Source organism: Xiphophorus couchianus, chromosome 20 (genome assembly GCF_001444195.1).
Source record: "Xiphophorus couchianus chromosome 20, X_couchianus-1.0, whole genome shotgun sequence".
Taxonomy (NCBI): Eukaryota; Metazoa; Chordata; class Actinopteri; order Cyprinodontiformes; family Poeciliidae; genus Xiphophorus; species Xiphophorus couchianus.
In genome coordinates, this window is record NC_040247.1 from 29101189 (window position 1) to 29127310 (window position 26122).

The 26122-nt window shown below is 40.9% G+C and overlaps 2 protein-coding genes across 7 annotated transcripts in view; both read left to right on the plus strand.

Annotated features, from left to right (window-relative positions):
- Window positions 1–12181, plus strand: part of iqsec1b (IQ motif and Sec7 domain ArfGEF 1b) — an 80332-nt gene extending 68151 nt beyond the window's left edge. For 2 of the 6 annotated variants that reach the window (XM_028003345.1, XM_028003346.1), the window contains 9 exons: window positions 930–1096; window positions 1912–2051; window positions 2438–2467; window positions 3216–3341; window positions 3447–3546; window positions 4783–4944; window positions 5053–5229; window positions 7062–7111; window positions 7528–8378. In XM_028003345.1, the coding sequence (XP_027859146.1) occupies window positions 930–1096; window positions 1912–2051; window positions 2438–2467; window positions 3216–3341; window positions 3447–3546; window positions 4783–4944; window positions 5053–5229; window positions 7062–7111; window positions 7528–8058 (1483 nt within the window). In that variant the 3' untranslated portion in view covers window positions 8059–8378. Of the gene's footprint in view, window positions 1–929; window positions 1097–1911; window positions 2052–2437; window positions 2468–3215; window positions 3342–3446; window positions 3547–4782; window positions 4945–5052; window positions 5230–7061; window positions 7112–7527; window positions 8379–11672 lie in introns of those variants that run through there. The other 4 variants (XM_028003348.1, XM_028003351.1, XM_028003350.1 and 1 more) reach the window with 4 other exon arrangements.
- Window positions 12182–14082: 1901 nt separating this feature from the next.
- acad9 (acyl-CoA dehydrogenase family, member 9) lies at window positions 14083–25266 on the plus strand. Its single transcript, XM_028003586.1, has 18 exons — window positions 14083–14361; window positions 14914–15007; window positions 15103–15204; window positions 15995–16101; window positions 16193–16293; window positions 16941–17019; window positions 17121–17292; window positions 18160–18233; window positions 18330–18405; window positions 18477–18547; window positions 19160–19279; window positions 19358–19486; window positions 20027–20106; window positions 21082–21208; window positions 21319–21396; window positions 22531–22659; window positions 23366–23438; window positions 24695–25266. Exons 1-18 carry the CDS (start codon window positions 14182–14184, stop codon window positions 24793–24795), a joined length of 1893 nt encoding a protein of 630 aa, XP_027859387.1. The 5' UTR covers window positions 14083–14181; the 3' UTR covers window positions 24796–25266.
- The last annotated feature ends 856 nt before the right edge of the window (window positions 25267–26122 follow it).

The following is a 26122-nucleotide window of genomic DNA, read 5'->3' on the forward strand; positions in this document are numbered from 1 at the left end:
ATAGAATGAATTAATCAAACTTTGTGACATTTTGTCTTTGGTCTTTTGGAAGCAACAGGATTATCAGCTTTTGTTATGGTAATTTTTATAGAAATATTAGAAGCTTTTGTGTGATTTAATCAAAGTTTAAAGTCATGATGGCTTGCATCATGATATCATCAGTATCCATGTGCAACATGGATACACAAGGTAGCTTCACATTCCTCATGGTTATGGTATTGCACCACTAGCATCCATCCATTATTTACGTACATTTAATCCAGCGTTTGGGTTGCAGGGGCAGCAGCCCATGCAGAACGGTCCAGAGCTTGAGGCCATAGGTCATGATGGGAATGCAGACGGGCCAATAAATCTTCACCAAAACAGGCCAGCATAGCACCCATAAGCCTGCAGATGCCACACCAATCTGCCTATTAATCTCCCGGTTCCTATTTTTCTAGTTCGTGACGTCTGTTTCACTAGTTTTATGCTTTAAAATGATGCTGAGCCACATTTCAAAAGCAATGTCTTATTTTCAGTAAGTTTATTTGTTGCTTTTGTCAGTTTCGAGTTATTTGACCGTTGTGGGTTTTTCTGTCATTAACAATTTTGTCTGTGTGCACATAGCAGAAATGGGCTCCAATTCAAATGGGATCCTTGGAAAAGCAGCTGAAAAACTGTTACATGTGAATAAAAGCAGAATGACATGATACAAAATGTTTTTTTAGAATCCCAACATCATCAGATTTTGTCTGAACAACTCAACATTGTTGGGACATCAAGTTTGACTGTGTCTCGCTCTTTCAAACAGCCTATTTTTCTTTCATTCATGCATACATATGTTGGGATGCATATGACGTATCTGTGGTTTCTTGATAACAGCACAACAAATGATGCCACCTAAACACCATTTGGCTTTCTGTGTGTGTGTTTGTGTCCCTGATATCTAGCCAGCGCTACTGCATTTGCAACCCCGGTGTGGTGAGACAGTTCAGGAACCCGGACACCATCTTCATCCTCGCTTTCGCCATCATCCTCCTCAACACCGACATGTACAGCCCCAATGTGAAGCCTGAGAGGAAGATGAAACTGGAAGACTTTGTTAAAAACCTTCGAGGTGCTTTGTTTTCCTTCCACTCACAGCTTCCAGCTCACTGTCACAATTCTGCTTCAACATTCAACTCACCATAAACTAAACTCCTAACTTGTCAGGTGCCTTTTGTCACATTAAGGCCCAAAACTAAAAATCCCCACTTCACTCTTACGCACTAATTTGTGTTGTCTTATCTCATAAAATCCCATTAAACTGAGGGCATTATTCAAAATCAGCTAAACCTAAATCTAATTGGTCAGTTTACTTTTATTTTACAGCTTTGCACTCTTTCTGCAAGCTAAATGTGACTGCGCCGTGAAGCTAACTAAAAACGAATAAGCTAGCTAAAAACGAATAAGCTAGCTAAGAATAAATAAGCTAGCTAAAAACGAATAAGCTAGCTAAGAATAAATAAGCTAGCTAAAAACTAATAAGCTAGCTAAGAATAAATAAGCTAGCTAAAAACTAATAAGCTAGCTAAGAATAAATAAGCTAGCTAAAAACTAATAAGCTAGCTAAGAATAAATAAGCTAGCTAAAAATTAATAAGCTAGCTAAGAATAAATAAGCTAGCTAAAAACTAATAAGCTAGCTAAGAATAAATAAGCTAGCTAAAAACTAATAAGCTAGCTAAAAATTAACAAACCAGCTAAAAATAAATATACTAGCTAAAAATAAATATGCTCGCTAAAAACGAATAAGCTAGCTAAGAATAAATAAGATAGCTAAAAATGCGAAAAGTAAGATTAATCTAAAATCAGCAGTTCATTTGCATTCATAAATCCATAAAAATGAAACTAACTCTTCCTCTCTCAATCTCTCTTCCTCATCTTCTGAAAGGTGTTGACGACGGGGAGGACATACCCCGAGAGATGCTGGTGGGGATATATGAGCGGATTCGAAAGCGAGAGCTCAGGACTAATGAAGATCACGTGTCCCAGGTTCAGAAAGTGGAAAAACTGATCGTTGGGAAAAAACCAGTAAGGTTGCTTTCATTCTTTATGCTATGAAGCTATTGTCTTCATAATGTTAGACACCAGTTCTGAAGAGCCCTTCATGCTGACATACTGAAATATGCATTTAAACTTGACCGTAAAGTGTAAATAAGAACAGTGATAAATGTCCTGGCCCACTTTGGTTGATTTTTTTTTTTTTTTTTTTTTGTCAGGGGCAGAACTGCAAAAAAGCCATAACAATGTCTTTATTATGGGAAAAAAAAACCTGGAAAATATTCCAGGATGTTTGCTGTGATTTGTAAATCTGGTTTCTTTCTTGTAGAACATCAACTTGTATTGTTTTCCTAAATCTATCACAAACGTTTCCACATGTTCAATAATCTTAAAATGTGTTTTCATTGTAATTGCAGATCGGGTCTTTACACCAAGGTCTTGGCTGTGTAAGTATTATTGCAATGTGTAGATATGTAGCATTCTCATGTTAGCATTCACGCCCCTTGAACTTTGACTCATCCTGCCCGTTACACAAAGAACATTCATTGTATTTTACTAGTTTAATCTAAAAGACCAAAAAAACTGAGCTCTCTTTGGTTGGTGGATTACCATCTGGACTGATAGGCATCCTACTTAAACTGACTGATGCGATGCATGGAACACAACAACATTTTATTTATGCAATGACGTCCTATCTGCACTGAGCTGCTGCCAAGTCGGTCGTTTTCATCCGTTCATAGATGGAACAGGCGCCTCCGGCTGCACTGCAGCTGATACTTACAAGATGCTTTACGGACCAAAGGGAAAATAAATGTCCTTCATAAAGAACCTCTATAAATGTGCACAGTGCTCCGTGGACATACGTAGCTGGCGTGTGTGTTTCTGTGTCACAAAGGTGCCAAATACCCTGTAGGTCGCACACACACCCCAACAATAAAAAGGCTGTGCAAAGTGAGAGGTCATCTATTAAACTGATTGAAGATGAATATGTAAACTAAAGACTGGAATATGAGCAATTTTTAAGAAGTAACTTTTATTATTATATTGAATGTCATTTCAGATTTTTGTGTAACTTTTGACCAAATTGCCTTTTTCCGATTACCGATTTACAGAAATGTCACTAAATATATAGCGAGAATTATACTTCTCAAATATCTATGAGTATCTGATGAGATGATTATGGATCATGTGCAGGTGCTGTCACTACCCCACCGAAGGCTGGTGTGTTACTGCAGGTTGTTTGAAGTACCTGATCCCAACAAGCTACAGAAGCAGGGCCTGCACCAGAGGGAGATCTTCCTCTTTAATGACTTGCTAGTGGTACGTCCACTACTGACAAACCACTCTTCCACAAACACTAAGACTGAAGGTTTTCCCGCTTATCAACGAGTCTCAGCAAGATGCATCTGCTTATTTTTCTCTTAGGTTACTAAAATATTTCAAAAGAAAAAGAACTCCGTGACATACAGTTTTCGTCAGTCCTTCTCACTCTACAGCATGCAAGTTCTGCTATTTGAGAATCAGTGTAAGTATGTTTTCTTTATTTATTTGAATAAGTTTCGTGTTTAGTCAGAGTTCTGATCCAGTTTCACTTTGGCCACAACGCAAACACTGAAAATAAGGACACAATTAGGCTTCTGAGTTTTCAGGTTGGGTTCTCCCACCAAAGTGTTTCCGGTACTAGACCAGGACCTCATCTGTTTTATTCTGACTTTCTGCAAAGAAGACAGTCAAGGATGTGCTGTGGCGGTGCAGAGGTTAAGCACAACCCACATAAGGAGGCCTTAGTCCTCGACGTGACTGTCGCAGTTCGATTCCCGGCCTGGCGACCTTTGCTGCATGTCTTCCCCCTTCTCTCATTACCCACTTTCCTGTCAATTAACTATCAAATAAAGGCCACTAGAGCCAATAAAACCTTTTTAAAAGAAGACAGTCAACAGAATATTTTATTGTACTTTTTTTTTTTTCTCTTAAACTGGGTGAAGCTGAAACCGTGCCACTTGAGGAGTTGCATAGACCATATTTACAGATAGAGAAGGCTTTCCATGCATAGTTTTGACTTAATATCTACTCTGAGAATGATTAGTTGACGATTATTTCAATCACCATTATTCAGATAAATTGTTTGAGTCCTGGCATATTATATTGTTCATATTTGGTTAAACCTTTAAGCTTCCTTTCACTAACCTCGAATAGGTTCACTGACACATCTGAGTGAATTGGAGTTACACCTGTGGATGTATTTTAAGGCCACACCTAAAACACATTGCTTTCTAATATTTTCTTGTTTGAAGAAATATGATGAGAATAACACTTGAGACCAGTTCAAGAATATTGGAAAAGTCTCGACCAAAGAGCTTATTCCCTTATAACGTTTAATAGCAAGATGCCTTTGCTATTTAATTTTAGCAACTGGTTCATATGTGGCACTTGGGGTCAGCCAGTGAGGCATCCCACAATGCATTGGGCCACCAGCAGCAACTAACAAAAATTTGTTTTAAGATGAAGTAGCTAAGCATTAGAAAAATATTATAGGATTCAAACCTAAGATCAGAGGCCTGATCTTGGCTGACACCCAGGGCGCCCGTCTGCTTCAAGGCTCCACATTGTCAAAGACGGCACTCGGCTGTTATTTGAGCTACAGTTACCTCTCTGTCTCCATGAATCGGTTTAAATATATAAAATGTAATATGTAGGAGTTCTCCAGGTAGGAAGCACTCCTAGATATGAAGATCTTTTGTTTCTTTTTTTTTTTTTTTAGATTATCCCAACGGCCTGCGCCTGACCTCGGCCATTCCCGGCGCAGACATCAAGGTCCTCATCAATTTCAATGCTCCCAATCCTCAGGACCGCAAGAGGTTTACCGATGATTTGCGAGAATCTATTGCCGAAGTCCAAGAGATGGAGAAGTATCGGATAGAAAGTAAGCAGTGCCTTTCCACTGTCCTTTCTCTTCACATTCTCATTCCTTTTAAGTATGCGGTGGCCAAGCGACAGGCACTCGGATGTTGCGTGTTTGTTTGGTGCGCAGCTGAGCTGGAGAAGCAGAAGGGTTTGGTGAGGCCCAGCATGTCCCAGTGCTCTGGGTTAAAGAAGGAAACTGGGAACGGAAACCTGAGCCGAGCCAGCCTGGACGACAGTTATGCCATTGGCGAGGGCCTAAAGAGGAGCGCGCTCAGCAGCTCCCTACGGGATCTCTCAGATGCAGGTGAGGTCTGAATGTTACGTCAGTGCCCTGGCTTCCATCTTGTTCTACTTTTTGGTTGGAGAAAAGCAAATGCTCCCACTTTCACTCCGGTTTCATTGGACGTTTGGGAAAAGGAAGATTTGGATATTCAGACTACCAGTACAGAAGCAGGGAAGGAAATCGACGCCATTGCCGAGGCAACCCCGGTGTTCTGTACTTGAAGCCGCCCACTAATAGGCTTGCGTCGCTAGCAGGAGGGAGGAACACCGCTTTGTAGGTCACTGTGCTCAATCCAAGCTTCTTAGCGAGAAGGAGGGATTAAAGTTCTCCAGTTAGTCATGCAAAGCGAGCAGCAGCAAAAGATGCTTTACTGCAGAAAAGCAGCGGCACAAAAACGCGAGGATGCCAGTAAACTGACACGACTAGTTTGAGCTTCATCTTAGCTGCTTTTGAGAATAAAAAATAAGGTATGTTGCCTGTTCCCCATACAGTTTTTGAAAAACAATTCATGACGCTCACTTGTTTTTACTTATTTTTTTAAAATCACAACCACAACCCTCAGTGCATTTTATTACGACGTAAAGCAGTGGATAACTGTGAACTGGAAGGACATCATTCCTTTTCTCTTTTATTCAAGATAAAAATTCAGGTCAACCAATCACCAGGACAACCACCAGGTCGACAAAAATTGAACTTACAACTTTTTCACCACGTGTGGCCGATGATAAGCGTCGCACATCACCTCGAACACAACGTCTCCTTATCTCCCACTACAACATGGGTCATTTTGGTCATTTTGGTTTAGGAAATGTCGGTGCTGGTTGACCTTTAAACCTTCGTTAATATCTTCAAAGCCAAAGCAGCACAAACAAAAAAGATTTTGCTGCACAAGCGTAGTCGAGTTGATTGGCGTCAATTTTATCCGAATTGAAGAATTTAGGAGCGGCTGGTTGACCTTTTATTACCTCTGGAAACATTTCTTAATATCTTTAAAGTGAAAGCGGCACAAACAAAGAATTTTGCTACACAAACCAGCACAAACGCAGGACAAACATTTGACACCAATTTTGTCTGATTTGAAGAATTTCAAATTTCAACTTCTCTCAGGTGGGACGGAGGTTATCCTTCTAGCAACACAACAGCGCTGTGAACGCTGCTGGAGATGCAGTCAGATGGTTTAGGTCAAAAGATATTTGTGAGTTAGAATGGCCAAGTCAAAGTCTCAACCTAGTTTCAACTAGGAATCTGAGCACAATGTACAAGCAGATGTCCTCCAAAGTGTCTGACTGAGCCTGAGCTGTTTCATAAAGAACAGCTGGAGAAATGTTCAGTCTGTACACCAAAAGATCTGGAGCTGGAGCTGAAGGTGAATACACACTCGCCACACACCTTCTAGTTTTGCTATTTATAAGCTGAAATAAAGATGCAAAGTTAAATAAATAGTGCTAGTTCCATTGCGAGAAAGCTATAATTAACAATATCTTAACCTGGGGTGTTTGACTTTTCTGTCTCATTTGGAAATGATATTGAAAATGAATAAACCCGTCCTTCATTTCTCTCAGAGTGGAGCTTATCTGTTGCTACGAGAGTCTCCTGCTAGTAGAACCTTGCCTCGCCATGCAGCCCCTCAAACAAACCCTCACTTTCCTCACGCAGACTCCATGTTCCGGCGTTAGTTTGAATAAGTTTTGTCCCCGACCCTTAGCTTCCCAAACACCCAGACTAAAGTCAGCTGCTTAGCTGGTGGCGTGGCTCTCAGAATGTGCACCACCCCGCTGTGGACAGAAAGGGTGTGTGCGCCTCCATGTTTTAACCAGGCATGTCTTATCTGTCGTGTGCCGTGTCCTGGGCAGGAAAGCGCGGGAGACGCAGCAGTGCTGGATCACTAGACAGCAATCTGGAAGTAAGTAGCCAGCGGCCGCTGCCAAGCTGCCTCTGGTCTCCTTTTGCGTTGCTCGCTCTCAGTGTGCAGATTCTATGAGATTTATTGTTTCTGTGTGCTGTGCTGTTCAGTTTTGCAGCTCCCGTTGTTTGCTTGCAGCACTGTGCGTGCATTCTGCTGTGGCTGTTGAATTAGGCTTGGTTGTTCACTGCATGACTAGACTGGCTGTAGTTCAGACTCATGTTGTCATTCTGCTCTGCTGACCTTAGACTCACCTTGAAACCCATATGTGGAAGCCGACTGTTGTAGTTCTACTCTTCCATTTATGCAATATTAGTGCATTAGGGAAGTTGTCCTTTCAACATGTTTCCTGCATCTGTGTGGTTATGAAGAAGTTTTTGCCTTATGTTTCCATGACGTTTGTTTCCTCTGTGCAGGGCTCCATCATTAGCAGTCCTCACATGCGGAGGAGAACCCCTTCGGGTCGAGACTGTGCATCCCGTCACAGCGGACACTCCCTGCCCAGCTCCTCCTCCCTGCTCGGGTCTCTGTTTGGCACCAGGCGGGTGAGGTCGCCCGGGCCCTGCCCCGGCCCCATCCCTCAGAGCCCCCACCCCACCCTCGTCTCCCACGCCCCGCACCCGGCTAACCTGCACCACGCGGCCCGAGCGGAGTCGGACTCGTCCGTTCCCGTCCATCCTCACCCCGTCCCGTTCTGCCACGTGACCCAGAATCCCCCGCCTTACCACCACCACCATCACTACCACCCACCGCCCCATCTGCAGCGCGCGCCACACCAGTGCCACGCGCCTCCGTCTCACAGCCAGCACCCGCCATACCCGCAGCACAGCCACGGCAGCCACTCTGCCCACGGCGGCCACCTCCACAGCCCGCCGCCAACGCCAGCGTCTCAGGTTCCCAGCAGCAGCACCAAGCCCAAACACAGTGGTATCAGCACAGTGGTGTGAGTGGATCACGGCAAACAGGACCTTGTAAAGACTTTTACCGGATGAGATCGTCACACTGTGGTCTCTGGTCTGCAGATGAATCCAGACTCGAGCATGGACTTTGTTTGGCGTTATGTTTTTGCAAACCTTTGCTCCTTCATCCCCTGCATTTCATTTCAAGTTCTGTCTGCCTGCTTCAGGAGAGACAGACTCATGCAAAGACCACAAGCACGGCAAAAGAACAAAATATCTTACTAAGTATTTTTGGTCTAGTTTCTAGAGCAAATGTCTTGGTACTAGAGGTGCACCGATTGCATTTTTCTGGCCAATCACCGATTACCGATCTTTTAAAAAGCCTGACCTGCCGATTCCGATTTTGGCCGATACCAATTTTTTTGTCTGAAATGTTGCTAAATATAGCAAGAAAGTTGTTGAGTTGGTAACAGTGGGGTGACTGTTGCTCATTGTAAATAACCAACATAACCTGGTGGGCTGGTCTGTCAGTAAAACCTTTCTCACCGGAGAGCAAAAGAGGACAGTGGTTGATTCTTAGACATTTGCCAAGCTAGATAAGATCGGCTTCACGTGTAAAAATCGGTCAATCACTGAACTCCCAAAATGAAGGAAATTGGCACCGATAATTCCCTACGTCGTACATTTGAAATAAGACAAAACTAACTGATACGTAACTTTTCAGCAAGATAAAGTAGCTTTGCTCTAAGTCGGTGTTTCTCAATTCCAGTCTTCAGGCCCCCTCCTGCCCTGCATGTTTTAGGTGTTTCCCTTCTGCCACACACCTGGATTGAATATTTTGGTGATTAACAAGTTTCTGCAGCACTTGATGGTCATGCAATCGTTTGAATCAGCTGTTCTACAATAGAGGCACATCTAAAACATGCAGAGCAGGAGGGGCTGAAGCACTGCTCTAAGTCAGTAATTGCTAATATTGATGGAAAAGTTCTAGTTCCATTGGCAGATTATGTCACTTATAACATGGAAAAATATTTTGTTATAAGTGAAAAATTTGTACGTTTTCATCAATTTTAAGTAATTATTGACTTAAGGTTAGCTACTTTATCTAGCGAAAAAGTTACTTGTAATTTAGTTTTGCCTTATTTCAAGTGCGCTAAGATATTTGCACTAGAAACTAGATCGAAATGACTTGGTAGGATTTTGTGTTTTTGGCAGTGTAGCACTGTGTGTCTCAAATTCATAAAAAAAGCAACGGGATTTAACCTCCATGTATTTAACAGAAAATGCTAAATGGTGACGCGACTGGACGGCGTCGCAGAGACAGCGGTTATTTAACGTAGCAGTAGCTCACAGTGCGCTGTGATATATCTCTGGTAGCAGATTCTGAATGTGCCAATTACCGACAGGATTTATCGAGGTAGTAACTCAAATTTACTCAATGTCTGTTGTGCATTATATTTTGTAAAAGTAATAATAATAATAATAATAATAATAATAATAATAATGGGTATTACTGTTCTAATTAATGCCAAGCAAATGGCTTCAGTTAAACTCTCAGTAGAGCTGCACATGAGGGGGCCGTAGTTAGGAACCAGTGCGGCGCTGGTCTTAGGTCACCGGATGCCCGTCCGTGTTAAAGATGTCGGCCATCCGGTCTGCTGAGTTTGGAGTTGGCCGTCGCTCGCTCCCGGCTGTAAACCGCTCCGCTTTTCTTCTTTTCAAGTCAAACGAGTTTTAAAAGTAAAACTCTTGAGTTCCGTGTTGCTCCGCTACCTCGAAGGGTTCGACAAGTTTGCGTTTTGAAGACGCCACCGCCGAGTCGCCATCACGGCGTGACCGTGGCGGCCGGCGCCTGTGTGCTTTCCTCGCTTCAGAAAGCAGTTTTATATCAGCGACCCAGCAGACATATTATGGGACAGCTGGATGCCTCTGTAGCATTTTCAGTGGCTAGAGTGACGAATATCAGCACATGACGTCTGTCATTTTTTTATGTACGTTTTTTTTGTTGTTGTTTTACTTGTTTTGTCTGATTTTATTTGTCCAGTGGATCCTAGCGGTTTTGTTTGTCCTGCGGTGTTTTAGTGCAGTCGGCGTCCACGTGGATTTGGACGCGGTGAACCCCTTCCAACACTGAGACAAACACTCAGCGTGGGGCGCTGTGTTCCCAAAACTATCTCGGTTAATTAGAAACATAAAAGAGTGCTAGAACAGAATTACAGAAGATGTGTGTTTTACTTGGATTTCATAAAAGGCATACAAAAAGTAGAGCATCACCAACGTGGAGAATAAATGTTGCCACCATTCACTGCAGGTCCAGCCGCTGGTTTTTCTGGATGGTTCTACCATCTTTGAACGTACAAACTTTGTTTTTTTGCCCGTTTTCTACTTCAAGCTCAGTCAGATTGGAAGGAGAGAGTCTGAACATTAGTTTTCAGGTATTCACTGCAAAAACACTAAATCTTCTTTGTCTATAATGCAAATATCTTTGCTCACCTGAAATAAGACTAAACTAACAAGCAACTTTTCAGCAAGATATAGGAGAGAGTTTCAAGTAAATAGTTCTGTAATATTGATGAAAACATTCTCCATTGATCAGATTATTTCACTTATGACAAGAAATTTTCCAAATAATCTGCCAATGGAACTAGAACTTTTTTTTTTTTAATCAATACCAAGAAATTATTGACATAAAACAAGCTCCTACATCTTGCTGAGGAATTACTTCTAATTTAGCTTTGTCTTATTTAAAGTGATCTAAAATGTTTGTTCTAGAAACTAGACCAAAATTGCGTGGCAAGTTTTTGTGTTTTTGAAGTGTGGGTAAAGGTCCACCTCCATTCATGCTCTAGATTGTAAAACCTGCACAAGAACGTTCCCACCTGTAAATCACACCACTGATGTAGCTTTTCAGAGGAACTCTCTTATATTTTCACTATCTTTATCTTTGGGTTACATTGAGACTACTCGATTTCTTTTTTTTTCTTCTTCTTTCTTCCATTCCACCAACTAATTTGCTCTAAACCTTTCAGTAGACACATTTTAGACCAATCGTCTTATTTAAAATTCACTTTCCAGCATGTCTATGGCCGTTGTTCCATTTCAAGTAGACAAACAAACAAAAAAATTCAAAGCTTCAAGTTTTCCTCACTGGTCCAATAATTCCCATTCAGTGGTTTACAAGAAATACTATAAAAAAATAATAAAGTAATTGATAGAAAGTATATGCGTTTGTGCAATAAAGACTTTAATGCTGTGGCAAAGATGGCGCCACAAATCAACGACGTTATTCAAAAAGCCCGGTGAAAATATCGTATGCCTGCTTTACGGGAGGAAACACTGAAACACAAACTTTATGATGCTCATGTTCTGTGGAATCCGTAATACGCCGCCATTGTTCTGAGTATAAAAATAACGAAACGGATTCACAAAGCTGGCCTCCCGCAGAGCGGCTTGGTCCGGTGTCAAGCTCTAGCTAAGCTAACGAAGGGGTTTCAAACCAAACCCGTCCAAATTCAGAGTGAGATGCTTTGCTGCAAGCCGTTGATGCCTACGTTTTCTTTGATCTGTCCATTTTTTAAATTTTTTTTATTTTTATTGTTTTCTATCATCAGCGTGTGTGACTAAAACAATCTGGTTTATCTCTGTTGCTTGTTTACATGTAGACTATGTCTGCCATGTCATCCGGTCTTGTCACTCCGACGCGCTCCTGTTCACTCTTTGCACATTGCGACACGTTGCTGAGTGTGAAAAGCTGCTGGTAATTTAAACGTGTGGTGTGGAGCAGTTTGGAAATGGATGGTATGTTGTTGTTTTTTTGTTGTTTTTTTTGTGGTAGCAAAGAATGATAAATGCTTGTACATACTCTGTAAATTATACTTTTAACTAGGTATAATTATTATCAATGTCTACAGGTGTATTGAAAGTGCATCCCTGCTCCCCCTGACTTCCACATAATCACAGAGCTGCTGCTGTTTGCCTCTGATGCGACTGAATTATCACGAGGTCCAGGAACGTCACACGGTCTTCATGCTCCTGACCTTTACTTCTCTTGCGGTGGAGCGTGGAAGTTGAAGGGAAGGCGCTTTGTTTGGAAGTAGACAAATTCCCTGTTAATGTAAAACCAGTCCTGTGACAATTATGGAGAACATAATAAAAATGATGCACTATAAGAGCTGAAGTGCCTCTTTATTTTACTTATGGTTGATGTGAATGACTGTATGAGCTCTTCCTTCAGCTAAGCATGGGCTGGTTACCAGAGTCATTATATATAGGGGGTTTTTTGCATCCATATAAAATCAAACTTTATCCAATTAATAGATTTGATAGCTGAATTGAGTGTTCCTAGTGTATCTGCAGGGTAGATCAGCCTAGAAATACTTTCCAGTTTGGTGAGAAATATTTCTATTTATTTCAAACAAGCAAAAATAAGAAAAGAAAACAAATTTTGATGCCCAATTGACATGCAATTTTACATTATTTGCTCAAACAGGAACAGGTAGAAGATACAAGATCTTATGATTTCCTGCCCCTCTCGCACTCATCACCCCACTTTAATGTATTTATGTGTAAATATAAAATCTCTGTGTCCACTTATTCAAATTAGTTTTACGTTTTTGAAGTCAATCATTTCTAATTCTGACTCATCTTTTATTTATATACACACCCAGATATTTGACATTGGATTTTACAGGATTAGTAAAACCGGCAGGTACATGACAGTCTATTAAAGGCAAATTTTCACATTTGTTTAAATTTAATCTAAGACCTGAAGCCTTCGAAAATGCTTCAACAAATTAGAGAATTTTAGAAACTTCATTCAGGTTGTTTGAGAAGATGGACTGATAGAAAACTCTGTTGATCTTAAATCTTAGGAAGATTTGGGATACGAACACGCTGAGCTGTTTGTATCTTCCTAAAATGTTTTAATTACATTAACAATATATATTTTTTTCCAAACCAAAATTGATACAAAGGTTTGAACATAAATTCATGCTTCATCAGATCGAAAGCTTTAGAAGTCTAATTCAAAACCTTAATTTTCAACCTTAGTGGTCATAGCCAATTAGGTCCAAAATAAGGTGAATATGTACTTTTGGAAATCCAGACTGTCAGAAATAATTTGGGACATGCCGGATTTTAATCTGTTAACAAAAATGTAGGACAGGAGTTTGCAATCATTATTTAATAGTGTGGCAGGAAATAAATCATCAAGAAGAGTTGGATCTTTCCCACATTGAGGCATGACTGTAACAATACATTGTTTTATAGTGTGTGTTAGGCAGTCATGATCCATCCATTTTCCGTTCACCCTTGTCCCTAATGGGGTCGGGAGGGTTGCTGGTGCCCATCTCCAGCTACATTCCGGGCGAGAGGCGGGGTACACCCTGGACAGGTCGCCAGCCTGTCGCAGCAGTCATGATCTAATATTCATTAAAGCATTCCAAACCGGGGTTCTGATATAAACTAAAAAATGTCTGTAAAAGTTACTTCCAGGTCTAAAGTAAAAAGTGGTGTCCTTCAATCAGCAATGTTTCTCACTGTTTTGTTAATGTCATTGTGTTTTCTTAATTTGTAATTCTGCTTAGGCATTACGGTTTTGCTGTTGTGTTTATTAATATGTAGTTGTGCTTAGTAATTTGTTGAAGTGCGTTGCACTTCAGCGTCACTGTAAGTTGGGCTGATAAAGCAGTGAGGTTGGGCTGGTGTTGCGCAGCAAAGTCACATTTTCTGTTAAAGAAATAATCTGTTTGTTCAGACGCTCTCCAAACTCAGTAACTGTCGTGACGAGCAATCTAGTCATTGAGTTCCGGTGCAGAACATAAAAACAAAACTAACAATAAAACCTTTTGAGTGTCTTTAGAAACAGTTTTACGTTTAAAAAAAAAGAAAAGAGTTTTTCGAAATGGTTTCAAGTTTTAAGAAAAAAAGTTTTTTTTAAATAAAAAAAAAAAGAAAAATAAGAACAAATGAGGGAGAAGAAACTTGGCTAAGATGGTTTATTTAAAAAAAAATCTTTTTAGACATATATTTTACGAGGGACACTGAAAGCATCTCCGGTGAAAATACCGACGTCATCAACACGCGTCAGAGACGGGTGAAAGGGCACTCCGCCAGTGTTTGATCAAGCAAGTACACGGAGGTTGGTATAAGGTTTACGCGCTTCAAAGTATAATGAACGTGAACGGCTTCCTCGCGTTATCCAGAGCTTTTCCACGCGAAAAGAACAGACTCGTCTGTCACGCGTGGCACCTGGGGAAACAGACGCTGCGTGCTCAGCAGCGGAGGACGATCAGAACTCATCCAAGGAGTCTGGCCTACGCCAAGGATCTGTTCCTGGGTCAGATCAACAAGGTAACGGAGGGAGTCGCCTTTAGATGGTGACACTCAGCCGTGTCGAACTCCACTGGTGTCAATATGACTTTATTGGACAGACCAACAAAAAGCAAGAAATACAATAACATTTACTTCCTCTGTGCTGTTGACACTCCGAAAAAACTAAAATAAATGCTTTCAGAAGCGACTAAACACCAAGTAGTCTTTCTGTGAAGCTTAGAAAGTTAACCTGGAACAGTAATAGCTCACATTTTGAGTCAACCAGGTCAAGAAAACTCACCAAAAACCTGAAATTATGTTCAATGAAAGAATAAAAAATAAGCAGCAGGCTCTCGAAGGCACATTAAAAATGTCTATAGTCCAGCTTTTAGTCTATGTATTCATCTTCAGTTACTTTTACTTGAGTAAAAATACTTTGACGTACTGCTACTCTTACTTGAGTACAATCTTTGGGTTCTGTACCCACCTCTTTAAACCATTATTTTTAAAATAAATGACAACAAAACAAGTGAAATTCACAATTTAGATTTACGAGACGGCATTTGGAGTCCTGGTATTTGTCTCCTCCAGGCTGAGGTCTTCCCTTATCCAGAGATCGGAAACGATGAGCTGGAGGAGGTCAAGCAGTTTGTTGCGCCAGTGGAGAAGTTCTTCAACGAGGAAGGTGAGAGGGGAGGATCTGAAGTGTTGCAGTCAATTGGTCATCAAACAATTGTCTTAAGTGTCGTCTCTCTCTCCACCCCCTCCCCACAATTCCAGTTGATTCAGCGAAAATAGATCGAGAAGCCAAGATCCCAGCAGAGACTCTGAACGGCCTGAAGGAGCTGGGCTTGTTTGGAATCATGATCCCTGAGGAATATGGTGAGATGGTGGCATCGCAGCAATACACACTTTCCCCCCTCATTCTTCAACTAGTTTTAAAGAAAGAATTTACTTTTAGAAGTATTTTTCTTACACTGTACTTTTTTTACTTTTACTTGAATACTTTTATCATGAAGTATCTGTGCTCTTACGTGAGTAAATATGTCTGGATTCTCGACCCACTGAATGAAGAACAAACATGTTTTAACCAAAAATTCACCAGACCAGACACACACCTGCAGTTTTTGTTACAATATCATAAGTTCTGTATTGTTAAAAAAAAAAAAAAAAAAATTGAAAAATGTTTCTTTTGTGTGACTTTGGTTATTTTGTAATTATGGTATTTATATAAATTATTGTGAATTTCGTCTTTAAAAATACAAATATTCCAAGAAAGTGATTTGGAAATTTATTGTTTTTCTTTTTTTGCCCGATTCCATTGTTGTTGTTGATGTTTTGTCATTTAAATACCAAAACTTCCACTTATCTTCATATTTTGGTCGGTCCGACCAAAATATGAAGCATTAAATAATTTAGATTTTCACTCAGTACTTGAGTCACTTTTTTTTACCCAACACTTTTTTTCTACTCTCACTCAGGCAATTTTTGGACGGCTACTTTTTACTGTCACTTGAGTAAAAATATGCTAAAGTAATGCTACTCTTACTTGAGTACAATTTTCGGGTCCTTCCCTAAAGTGAAGTAGTGCAGAAAAGTAAGCAGATAACCCTCAACGTCACCAGATGTGTTCTTATGCGTTCATAAAAATCTCTTGTGTTCCTAATCGCAGGTGGCCTCGGACTCTCCAACACCATGTACGCCCGGCTGAACGAGATCATCGCGCTGGACGGCTCTATTGCCGTCACTCTGGCTGCACACCAAGCCATCGGTCTGAAGGTAGCTGGCCGCTTGCCGCTTTATTTGTGTCGAGTCTCGGTCGGCTGACTTAGTCGAACATATGTGCGTGCTAAGAGTCGTGTGGTTTCAGGGGATTCTGATCGCTGGGAACGAAGCCCAGAAGAAGAAATATCTGCCCAAGCTGGCTTCAGGAGAACACATCGCCGCTTTCTGCCTTACAGAACCCGGCAGGTACAGATCCTGACAACTCCTTCATGACCGGGTCCAGAGTTTCCTCTGAAGCTTTTTTTTTTTTTTTTTTGTATACTTATAAACATGAAGAGCCGGCTGCACTGAACCCCATTGAAAACCTCCTGGTTATTCCAACAAATATTGATTTCTGAACTCTTCCTGAGTTAACACATTACATGAATATGAACTTGTTTCCTTTGCATTATTTGAGATTTGAAAGCGCTGCATCTTTTTTGTTATTTTGACCATTTTTCATTTTATGCAAATAAATACAACATTTTAGCTTTGAAATTTCAGAGACATGTTGTCAGTAGTTCATACAATAAAAGAACAATGTTCGTTTTACTCTAACATGTACCTAGAAAAAGTCAAATCAGAGAAACTGGTCATTCTAAGTATCGGCTGATAATCGACCAACCAAAACTAAGGAATTCGGCACCAATAAATCAGCTGGTTGATAAAGCTGTTCAACTCCTAATGTCTACAAAAGTCTTTGACTTTAAGGTGACCAGTCAGATGATTTTAGCAACAAAAAAAAAACAACTTCCAAATATTCAGACTTGAGCTTTTTTTTTTTTTATTGGTCTTCTTAGGACAGCAGCTTCACACTGCCAACCAGCTTCATGTTTGTTTTCTCTTCCCTTCAGTGGAAGTGATGCAGCTTCCATTCAGACTCGGGCGACTCTGTCTGAAGACGGAAAACATTACCTGATCAACGGTTCCAAGGTGACGCATATTAATTTTACAAAAAAAAAAAACCTCTCCCAGCATGTCCCCTATTTATGTGGAGCGACTCTTGAGCTCCTCGTTCGTTCTCTTGTTTTCAGTTTTGGATTTCAAACGGAGGCTTCGCAGACGTCATGACGGTGTTTGCTCGAACCGAAGTGGAAGTAGACGGTGCGAAGAAAGACAAGATTACTGCCTTCATCGTGGAGAAGGCTTTTGGGGGCATCAGCAGCGGCAAACCTGAAGACAAACTTGGCATCAGGGGTTCCTACAGTAAGCCGTTCATTCATACCAGGCAACGGGTTATGTGGCGTTTAGGAACGTATTACCTCTGCTATGCAAAAGTATTCATACCCACAGAAAAGTTGTACATCTTGATGTGCTACATCCACAAACATCATGGTTGTACCTTGATGTAATCCAACCCTTCCTTTGGGAAGGTAAAGAATTTGAAAAGAGATTTTGCTCAAAGTAAGCAGAGGTTGTGCACCCAGTCAAACTGAGTTCGACTGATTTTCATTGAAGAATGAGCAAAACTTGTCTGTAGATGCTTAAAGCTGAAACACACTTCAAGGTATTTTACTTCCATGCATGCGGCTATGCTTTCATATAAACCTATTTTATTTGCTAAAAAAAATGTCAAACCACGTATTGGTTTCTTTTTGTCTTCACAATGCTTCGGATTTCTCTGCTGCCACTTCAGAGAAAACGACGGGATCCGTCTCCTGGAGTCTCGTTCGTAAAAGCTCACATTTGCACAAAATGGGTCCTGAAACGTGTGTGTGCGCCGCTTTCCACGCAGAAGATTGCAATTCATAAAAAACAAACTTGACGCGAAACTAATATTACCATAAATATTATTTATGTTTGCATCGGAAATGTATGGCTTCCTGTGGCTGTGTTGAGTGCAGAACCTGAGGCGGAACCTTGTGCGAAAACGTTTAGGTTACAGCTGTGGTTTATCAGGAAAATTGCCTGCTGGTGTGTGTTTGTACGGTTTTGTAAATCCGATTTTGTGTGTGTACGTCGTTTCTACCTTTTGGCCAAACATACATTTTTAATATGAGTCCTGCAGTTCTCTATTAATGAGAACCCTGATACTAAGCGATGATTATAGCATCATTGTTCTTTGTTTTTAAGCGTGTGAAGTGTCTTTTGACAACGTTCCTGTTCCTGTGGAAAACGTGATTGGAGAAGTAGGAGGCGGATTCAAGGTAAACTCTGCTCTGTTTTCAGGCTAACTTGTATTCATATGTTGTTGTTTTTTTTTTTTTTTTCAGTTTTAATGAAGTTCTGTCTTTGTTCAACAGGTCGCCATGAACATCTTGAACTCTGGGAGGTTCAGTATGGGCAGTTCTTGTGCTGGAATGATCAAAAAGCTGATGGGTAAAAAATATATATATGTATATATATACTCCCAGAAACAGAAGTGGTGAATGTTTTATTTTTTTCTTTAGTGTTGACCTCAGAGTACGCCATCAGCAGGAAGCAGTTTAACAGAAGCCTAAGTGAATTTGGGATGATCCAGGTAGGGCGCATGCAGGTTTCCCTTCACTACTCCTGGTGCAGAGTATTACAGTAACTAGTTACATTTACTTGTGTAAGGTTTTTTTTTTTTAAATGTACTTTTAGGAGTATTCTTACTGTACTTTTTACTTGACTTTTACTTGAGTAATTTTATTATGAAGTATTTCTACCCTTACTCGAGTAACATTTCTGGAATCTCTACGCACTGAATGAATAGCAAACGTGTTTTAACCCAAAATTGACCAAATAAAGACACACACCTGTTGTTTTTGTAAATTTTCATAATTTAGTTTTTTGTTATTGTCGTTTTGGTCCTTAAAATTCCAAAATTTCCACAGAACTTCATATTTTGGTCCATCTGATGATATAAATTTAAAATATTAAATGATTGATAATTTCAGGGACTATTACATCCTAAACCAAGGTTACTCAGTGCTTTATGCGATATACATTTTTACTCTTATTTGAGTCACTTCTTGGCTGGATACTTTCTACTTTTGCTGGAGTAAAAAAAACAATACGTTGAAGTAGTGGTACTTTTAATCGAGTACAATCTTTGGCTACTCTGCTCGCCTCTGCGTAACGCCATGCTTCGACTCGTTTGTTTTTGCAGGAGAAGTTTGCTCTGATGGCCATCAACGCCTTTGTGATGGAGAGCATGGCGTACCTGACTGCGGGGATGATGGATCGACCAGGAGTCCCAGATTGTTCGTTAGAGGCTGCCATGGTTAAGGTTGGACAGCCAGACGTCGTTCATGTCAAACCCAATAATAACCAAACACGCCGGTCACAGTGTGAACATTGCGCGCAGGTCTTCAGCTCAGAGGGAGGCTGGATTTGTTGCAGTGAGGCTCTGCAGGTCCTCGGAGGTCTGGGCTACACCAAGAACTACCCGTTTGAGCGCTACGTCAGGGACTGTCGCATCCTGCCCATCTTTGAGGTGTGTTGGCCAACAGGATGGTGATTTCTTTTCTTCTTTTTTTTTTTTTTTTAATAACTAACGGACAACTAGCTAACCTCTTTCCCAAAATGAAAAGATTGTCCTTCTTGACTTTATAACATTTGGTTTAGATGAACAAAATGTTCGTCACGCGTCTACATTGATGAGTAGCGAATCCGGCAGTTCGGATGAAGTACGTCGGGCCTTTAGTCCACAGTTAGCCGATCACCAGGACTAGAAGAGAGACAAAGTAGTGCCAAGCGTATTATCCATAGGAGGACAACATGTTATTGCTGTACGTGACCAGCAGGTGGCAGGTGACTTTGTAACTTGAAGCTCTAACGTTTCTTTCTTGATGCGTTTCTTTCTTCACCAAATTTGAATCACATTTTCGAAATGTGAACAAAAAATGAGTGCCAGAAAAATCTGAATCTTTTCTCTGCCACAGTGAACAAGTACCCACACGCTGCTGTTTTTCTAGTTGCGAGTGTTTTTAGCAGTAAACAACGTCAGAACAGCAAGCCTGCCGTTTGTGTCCAGGGGACCAACGAGATCCTGAGGATGTACGTGGCGCTGACCGGGATGCAGTACGCCGGCAACGCGCTCACGGGAAAAATCAAGTACGTATAAAACGCCACAGCGTGGGTCAAAATTATTCACACCCCTCATATGATTAAAGTCATATTTATTTTCCATGTTGGTGGAGTTTTCCACTTGTTATTGAAGGGAATATAATTTTTCTTAACATGCCATCTTGTCTTAATATGTAATTAAAACATTTTTAAATGACGCTGAAAAGAGACAAATCTCTCTGAACAGAAATCTGTTAATAAATATATTTATTTATATTATTAACTTATTTTGAACAGACAAAAAGTAAAAACCAGGAAAAATAAAAATTAAAACAAATGATCATGCCTAATTCACATCCAGTTTTATATATATCTCACTTCTTGTCACAAACAAGATTTTGGTTGAATAAAAATACATTTTCATCCACCTCTGCCAGTGATATTGTTCATTTTGGGTCGACTTGTAAAGTAAGGATGCTAAATTTGTTTAAACGACATATTAAAATCATTAAAAAACATCGACTTCGATTCTCCTTGTGTTTCTAATTACTAAATGAACTCGTACATCAGAGGAAATAGTTGAGTTTTGGTGGTTTGTCGTTTACCGTCTCTGAAAACGTTTTCGCAGCTGCCGCACAATTTCACGGCAAGTAAAAAGTTTGCATATATTTGCGCAAACTTTCATGCCCATAGTTATTCACACACATGCTGATTTGTGTGTAATCAGCACACACTATATTTTTGTGTGTAAAAATAGTGTTTATTTTGTGTGTAAAATAAACACGATATAAAATATATCGTGTTTGTCTAAGCACGATTTCTACATGAGGCCGAACTGGTCATCGTTCAGTCGAAACCTGTTTTCTCTCGACCCTTCTCGCCGCTCTCCTGTTGTCGGTTTGTTTCTCAAACAAGCCGACCTTTGAAAGCAACAAAAGGAGTTAAGCATGCAAGTCGGTGAGTACTTTTTTCTAGGCGCTGTGTCTTAGAGGCGTTGTTTTTGTCTTGTCTTCCCCCTCTCAGGGAGATGAAGAAAGGAAATGTGTTCATGGCCATGAGCATGGCTGGGAAGAAGCTGAGGACGTCACTGGGAGCATCGGTGGACCTCGGCCTGGCGGGGAAGGACGGGGTGGTTCATCCCAGCCTGGAGGTGAGGAGCTGCTTCCACCTCAGCAGGATCTCTTTTCTTTTCTTGTCTTTTCTCATCTTCGTCCAGGTGGTTTTCCGGCACCTCTGTGACTTCCTGTTTCTGTCTCAAAGGAAAGCGCTAAGAAACTGGAGCAGAATGTGAGCCTGTTCGGGACGACGGTGGAGAGCCTTCTGTACAGATACGGAAAGGTATTTTGATTTTCTAATTTCTTGAAATGGATGAACAGGCGGACGCTTGGTATTTGGTCCTGTTGTTCCCTTAGAGAAAATCCAACCAGTCTTTTGTAACAGACACATATAACTGAGCCGTGCAGGGTGGCAGCATGTTGCAGGAGCTCTGTATTTTCTTTGGGGTTTTATCTTATGTTATTCAAAAAATAGCTTTGTTTTTGTTACTTCTTGTTTTGGATTCTGCGCAGTCGCACTGATTTCTGGCAATATTTTTCTGTTTAATTAATTTCCCTTTGGGATCAATAAAGTATTTTTGAATTCCGAATATCAATAAGTAAGTGCTCAAATTTGGTAAACGAAGTATTTTTGGAATACAGAACCCAGTATGAGAAGATCGCGGGTCTAACGCGACGTCCGTTGAATCGAGGTCGTTTTATCTTTTTACCAAACTGTTTTGTCTCTACAAAACTTTTTAATTTCTCTGTGTCCCTCTTTCTAATGAACATTTTGCGCATGGCACTGTTATGTTTGGATTACACATTTGTGTTACAGTAATGACATCACTAAAGCCCCGCCCACTCAGAGAAGAAGCTAAAAAGTGTTAGCTGATTGCTCCAGCTTCTCCCTGTGAATGACAGAAGATTGAAACCAGATCTGCTGCCCGTTCACAGCCACACAAGACGTGTTTGAAAACCTACAGGAAGTCCTCGCCACAAAACAGGAAGTGACTAAAAAGTCCTTTGTCTGCTCAGGCCGATTGTAATCATACTGTTTGTTTTTAGGGGTTTTTTTTTCTCCCGTCAAATGAATTTGCTTTTTGGAGACCTAAACATTTACAAAAACTTACAAAGCATTTGTGCATAGCAGGATGATAAATTACAAATACTCGTCATTTGCACACAGTTGGCTCTAAATCACACATGCGTCATCCGTTTTACATCAAACTGGATACAAATAACATTTCCTAAGAAGCCAATTGGATAATAATGGACTGTGACTCCAGTGCGCCCCCTGGATTATTCCTGCAATTCCATCTCCCTGACACATCGTCCAGTCTGCACCAGGTTGTTTTTTTTTTTGCTCCCTCTGTTCTCGTCAGTTTTAAAGAGTCGAGGCTTCATATCGTTCCGTTTCTTCTAAACCCGATTTCAGAGCATCGTGGACGAACAGCTCGTCCTGAAGAGGGTGGCGGACGTCCTGATCAACCTCTACGCCATGACGGCCGTCCTGTCCAGAGCCAGCCGCTCCATCAGCATCGGCCTCAGGAATCACGACCACGAGGTGTGTGTCGGCCTAGAGCCGTTACAGCGGGGCTCCGCGCAGACCGTATGAGCAGTTAACGTCTTACCTTCCAATCTGATGGCTTTCTTTTAAAAAAACAAACCAATCCCAGCTACTCTCATCCCCCAGAAAAAAAGTCCACCTTTAATTTAAGTCCATTTGTTCTGCAGGAAAATTTCATTTGCCAAAAGAATCAAAAATTGATTCTCATGATTCTCATTGAAAACTAAGATCTGACCTGCTGCATTTCCAGCAGAGAAGAGCTCATTTGTCCTCCTTCCAAAGTTGGATTTGTCTCGTTCAGTGGGACATTTTCCCACTGCGGTATAACGTTGACGTATCTAAAGTGTTTCCCACATTTTACTCCGTTCTGGAGAGATTTGAAAATGGCTGCCCAGTCGCCTCCCATCCAGTCTGATGCAGCTGGAGAAGAACCGCCAACAGATGCGTGTGCTGAGCTTGTGGCGTCGCATTCAGGAAGACTTGAGGCTTTAATTGGATGAACAGAGTGTGAAGCAAAGCCTGTGAATTCTTGTGTAAACATATTATTATTTATTTATTTATTTAGTTATTTCAATTTTAATAAGTTTGCAAAACACTGAAAAACCTCCTGGATGCACTGCAGAGCTGATTGGTGCTTTTTAAAAAAATGATTTCTTTCGTTTTATTTCTCTAAATCCTGCTGCGATGTCGTCACTCCTTCTAGGTGCTGCTCGCCAACACATTCTGCAACGATGCCTTCTTCAAGAATAATTACTCGATGGTTCAGCTGCAGAAACGTAAGTAGAAGCTGCTGTGCAGTGGTACAGTGACGGGAAGTTTGGCTCTCGTATGTTTTTTGCTCAACTTTGCAAATCTGAATGTTTTGTCACGTTAATAAATTCTTGTCCATTTGGTGATTTTTTTTTTTTCTTTTTTTCTGGAAAGTCTGATAGACACATAATATTAGGAAGGTCTTCTGTTTGGGTGGGGGGGAAAGCAGGCATTTTTTTCTTTTGTGTAATATTTTATTCAAACTTTACTTTTTTTATTCAACACAAAAACAATTCATTCCTGTGTCTGGTGTGGAACGGAGCGCAGGTTCTTGCTGCAGATCAACATCCAAACCCTGAGACAGTTGATCCTACCCAGCCAGTGCTGAGCAGGAAATTGTGAGATTTTATTTCACGTTCAGCTTACCGAATCGATAGAACTCGTTGTTTTAGTGTAATCATTTAATTCTAGTTCAACTTTATTTACTGGCTCAGGACAGACGGGGAAACGAGCCGCAGAGCGTTGCCGCCGTAAAAGTCTCCAATAACTCCAAAAAGGAATCCTAGGTGTCTGAAAAAATGGATGACATCAGAGTGCTTCTTTCAGAACCACAGCATCAGCCTTCAGATTGATGGAGGACGTCCGAAACCAAAACAAAATATTCATATAGCACCAATTCGCATCAAATAAGTCATTACAGTTCAGTCACACACACAGATTCCCAGTGATGCCGGTTGTCGATTTAGTTCAGTTCGTTATTTAAATGAAAATATTGCCTATCTAAAGAAACAGCAGGTTGCATTGACTCGTTTGACTTGCAGCATTCACTTCTCCAAATATGTATTATGGAAAAAAAAATAGACCGATTTTAGAGTTTAGATCGAAAATCTTTTCATCAATCTCAATCGTAAACTGAACTTCACTACATTCCTTGATCTCTAGGATGTTTCCCAAAAAGCTTAGTTACAGTGCAAACAGAGGGGTTTTTTCTGAACTTCTTTCAACAAGGGCTTTCTGTTAGCCACAGGTTAGCTTTGTGCAGTGAGCTAATATTTGTCCTGGTAACTTGGCATGGCCCTCTTGGTTCCTTCCCCAGTTGTTTTCCTCAAAAACCACCATTCATTTCACTTTGCAGTGACGCTCTACTTTGTGTTTTTTCTTTTTTTTACACAAACAAACGTGACAAAATGCTCAAAGGATAGAGATATTTGTACAAGGCTTGTTAATCTGCGCCACTAGTCCGGACAGATGAGAATTAAACAAATGTGTTTCTCCTCCCCAGATTCTCCAGAAAACAACGACGCCAGCATCAAGAAGATCGCCCAGGCGGTTTTGGAGAACAGATCCTATATTTGCTCACACCCTCTTGAAAGAACATTCTGATTTCTCTCCTGCGACATTAGATCCGCCTCCGTTTCTGTGGCCGGAGGAGAAATGTAGCATGGTTACTGTGTTTTATCAGCTGTGGCCGTCGAGCTAACCTGTGAGGTCGATGGAGAAAGCCGTCCTACTGGGAGAAAACTAGCCCAAGTGCTCTTTGACAAACCGTCAGTTGTTAAAAAAAATGTTCAAAATAAGCCAGTTTCTTAACAGAAAGTCCAGATTTGTTGTAAATTGCCGTGTGTAACATGTTTTAGGAGACGGATCGTATGTGCTTCTCCCAGTCGGACTTGTTCTCTGAGAAAGTTACGCTGGTGCTTTCCTCATCAGTCCGAGCTAAGGAGTCTGCTGCTTCAAGAATGATTTGTGATACTTATTTGCAGTTCTAGTGAGCGGTAAACTCGTTTTAATATTTTTGTTGCAGCTGTCAGGGTTTGAATCTTTCACAATAAAATGAGTAACTTTAAACAGAAAGCTGTTTCCTGGGAACTGCGTTGTTTCTGCTGCGTGCTGGCGGCTCCTTTAACCTTCCACAGCTTCACCACTGACTGAGGAAAAGCCGGTAACAGGATGAAAACAACCTTTGATCTGAAATCTGACCTTTCTTTGGCACTGACAGAAAATGCTGTAACCCTGACACGTTGTAGTTTGAAAATACGCCAAAACGCCCCAACTCCACCAGTCATAAAAAGCACAGTCGTGACTGCAGAGCAGCGTCTTCCCTACCGTTATCCAGAGGGGGGCGCCCAAACGGACCAACGAGACCAGCAGCCCTCGAAGTAGATCACGATATGTATCAGTCGGTGTTCACAGTAAATGTTATTGATTTTTTTTCATAGGGTTAGGGGTCAAATCACATAGTGAGCGATTTATGTCCCTGTAGTAACTGACCTGCGCACAGAGGTCAGCACAGAACCCATAAATTGTACTCAAGTGAGAGAAGCACCACTTCAACAGATTTTTACTCAGGTAAAAGTAAAAAAATTAGGCGTCCAAGATATTACTCGACTAAAAGTAAAAAAGTATTTGGTAAAAAGTCTACTGAAGTACTGAGTAACTGATCAAATTATCAATCGTTTAGTATTTAAAAATTATATAATCAGACGGACCAAAATATAAAGATAAGTGGAGAAATAAGGCAAAAGAAAAAGGTTCCACACCTTGCAGGAGCTCATCCCAAATTTTCAAAAAGTGTCAGCTATTATTAACCAAAGTTAACAATAGCTGGACGTGGGTGAGCAGCAGTCTTACTGTAGCGGAGCGCGGCAGATGTCACGGTCAGACTGCGGGATGCAAAAAAAATAAAAATGCACGGAGCCGCGTGCAGAGT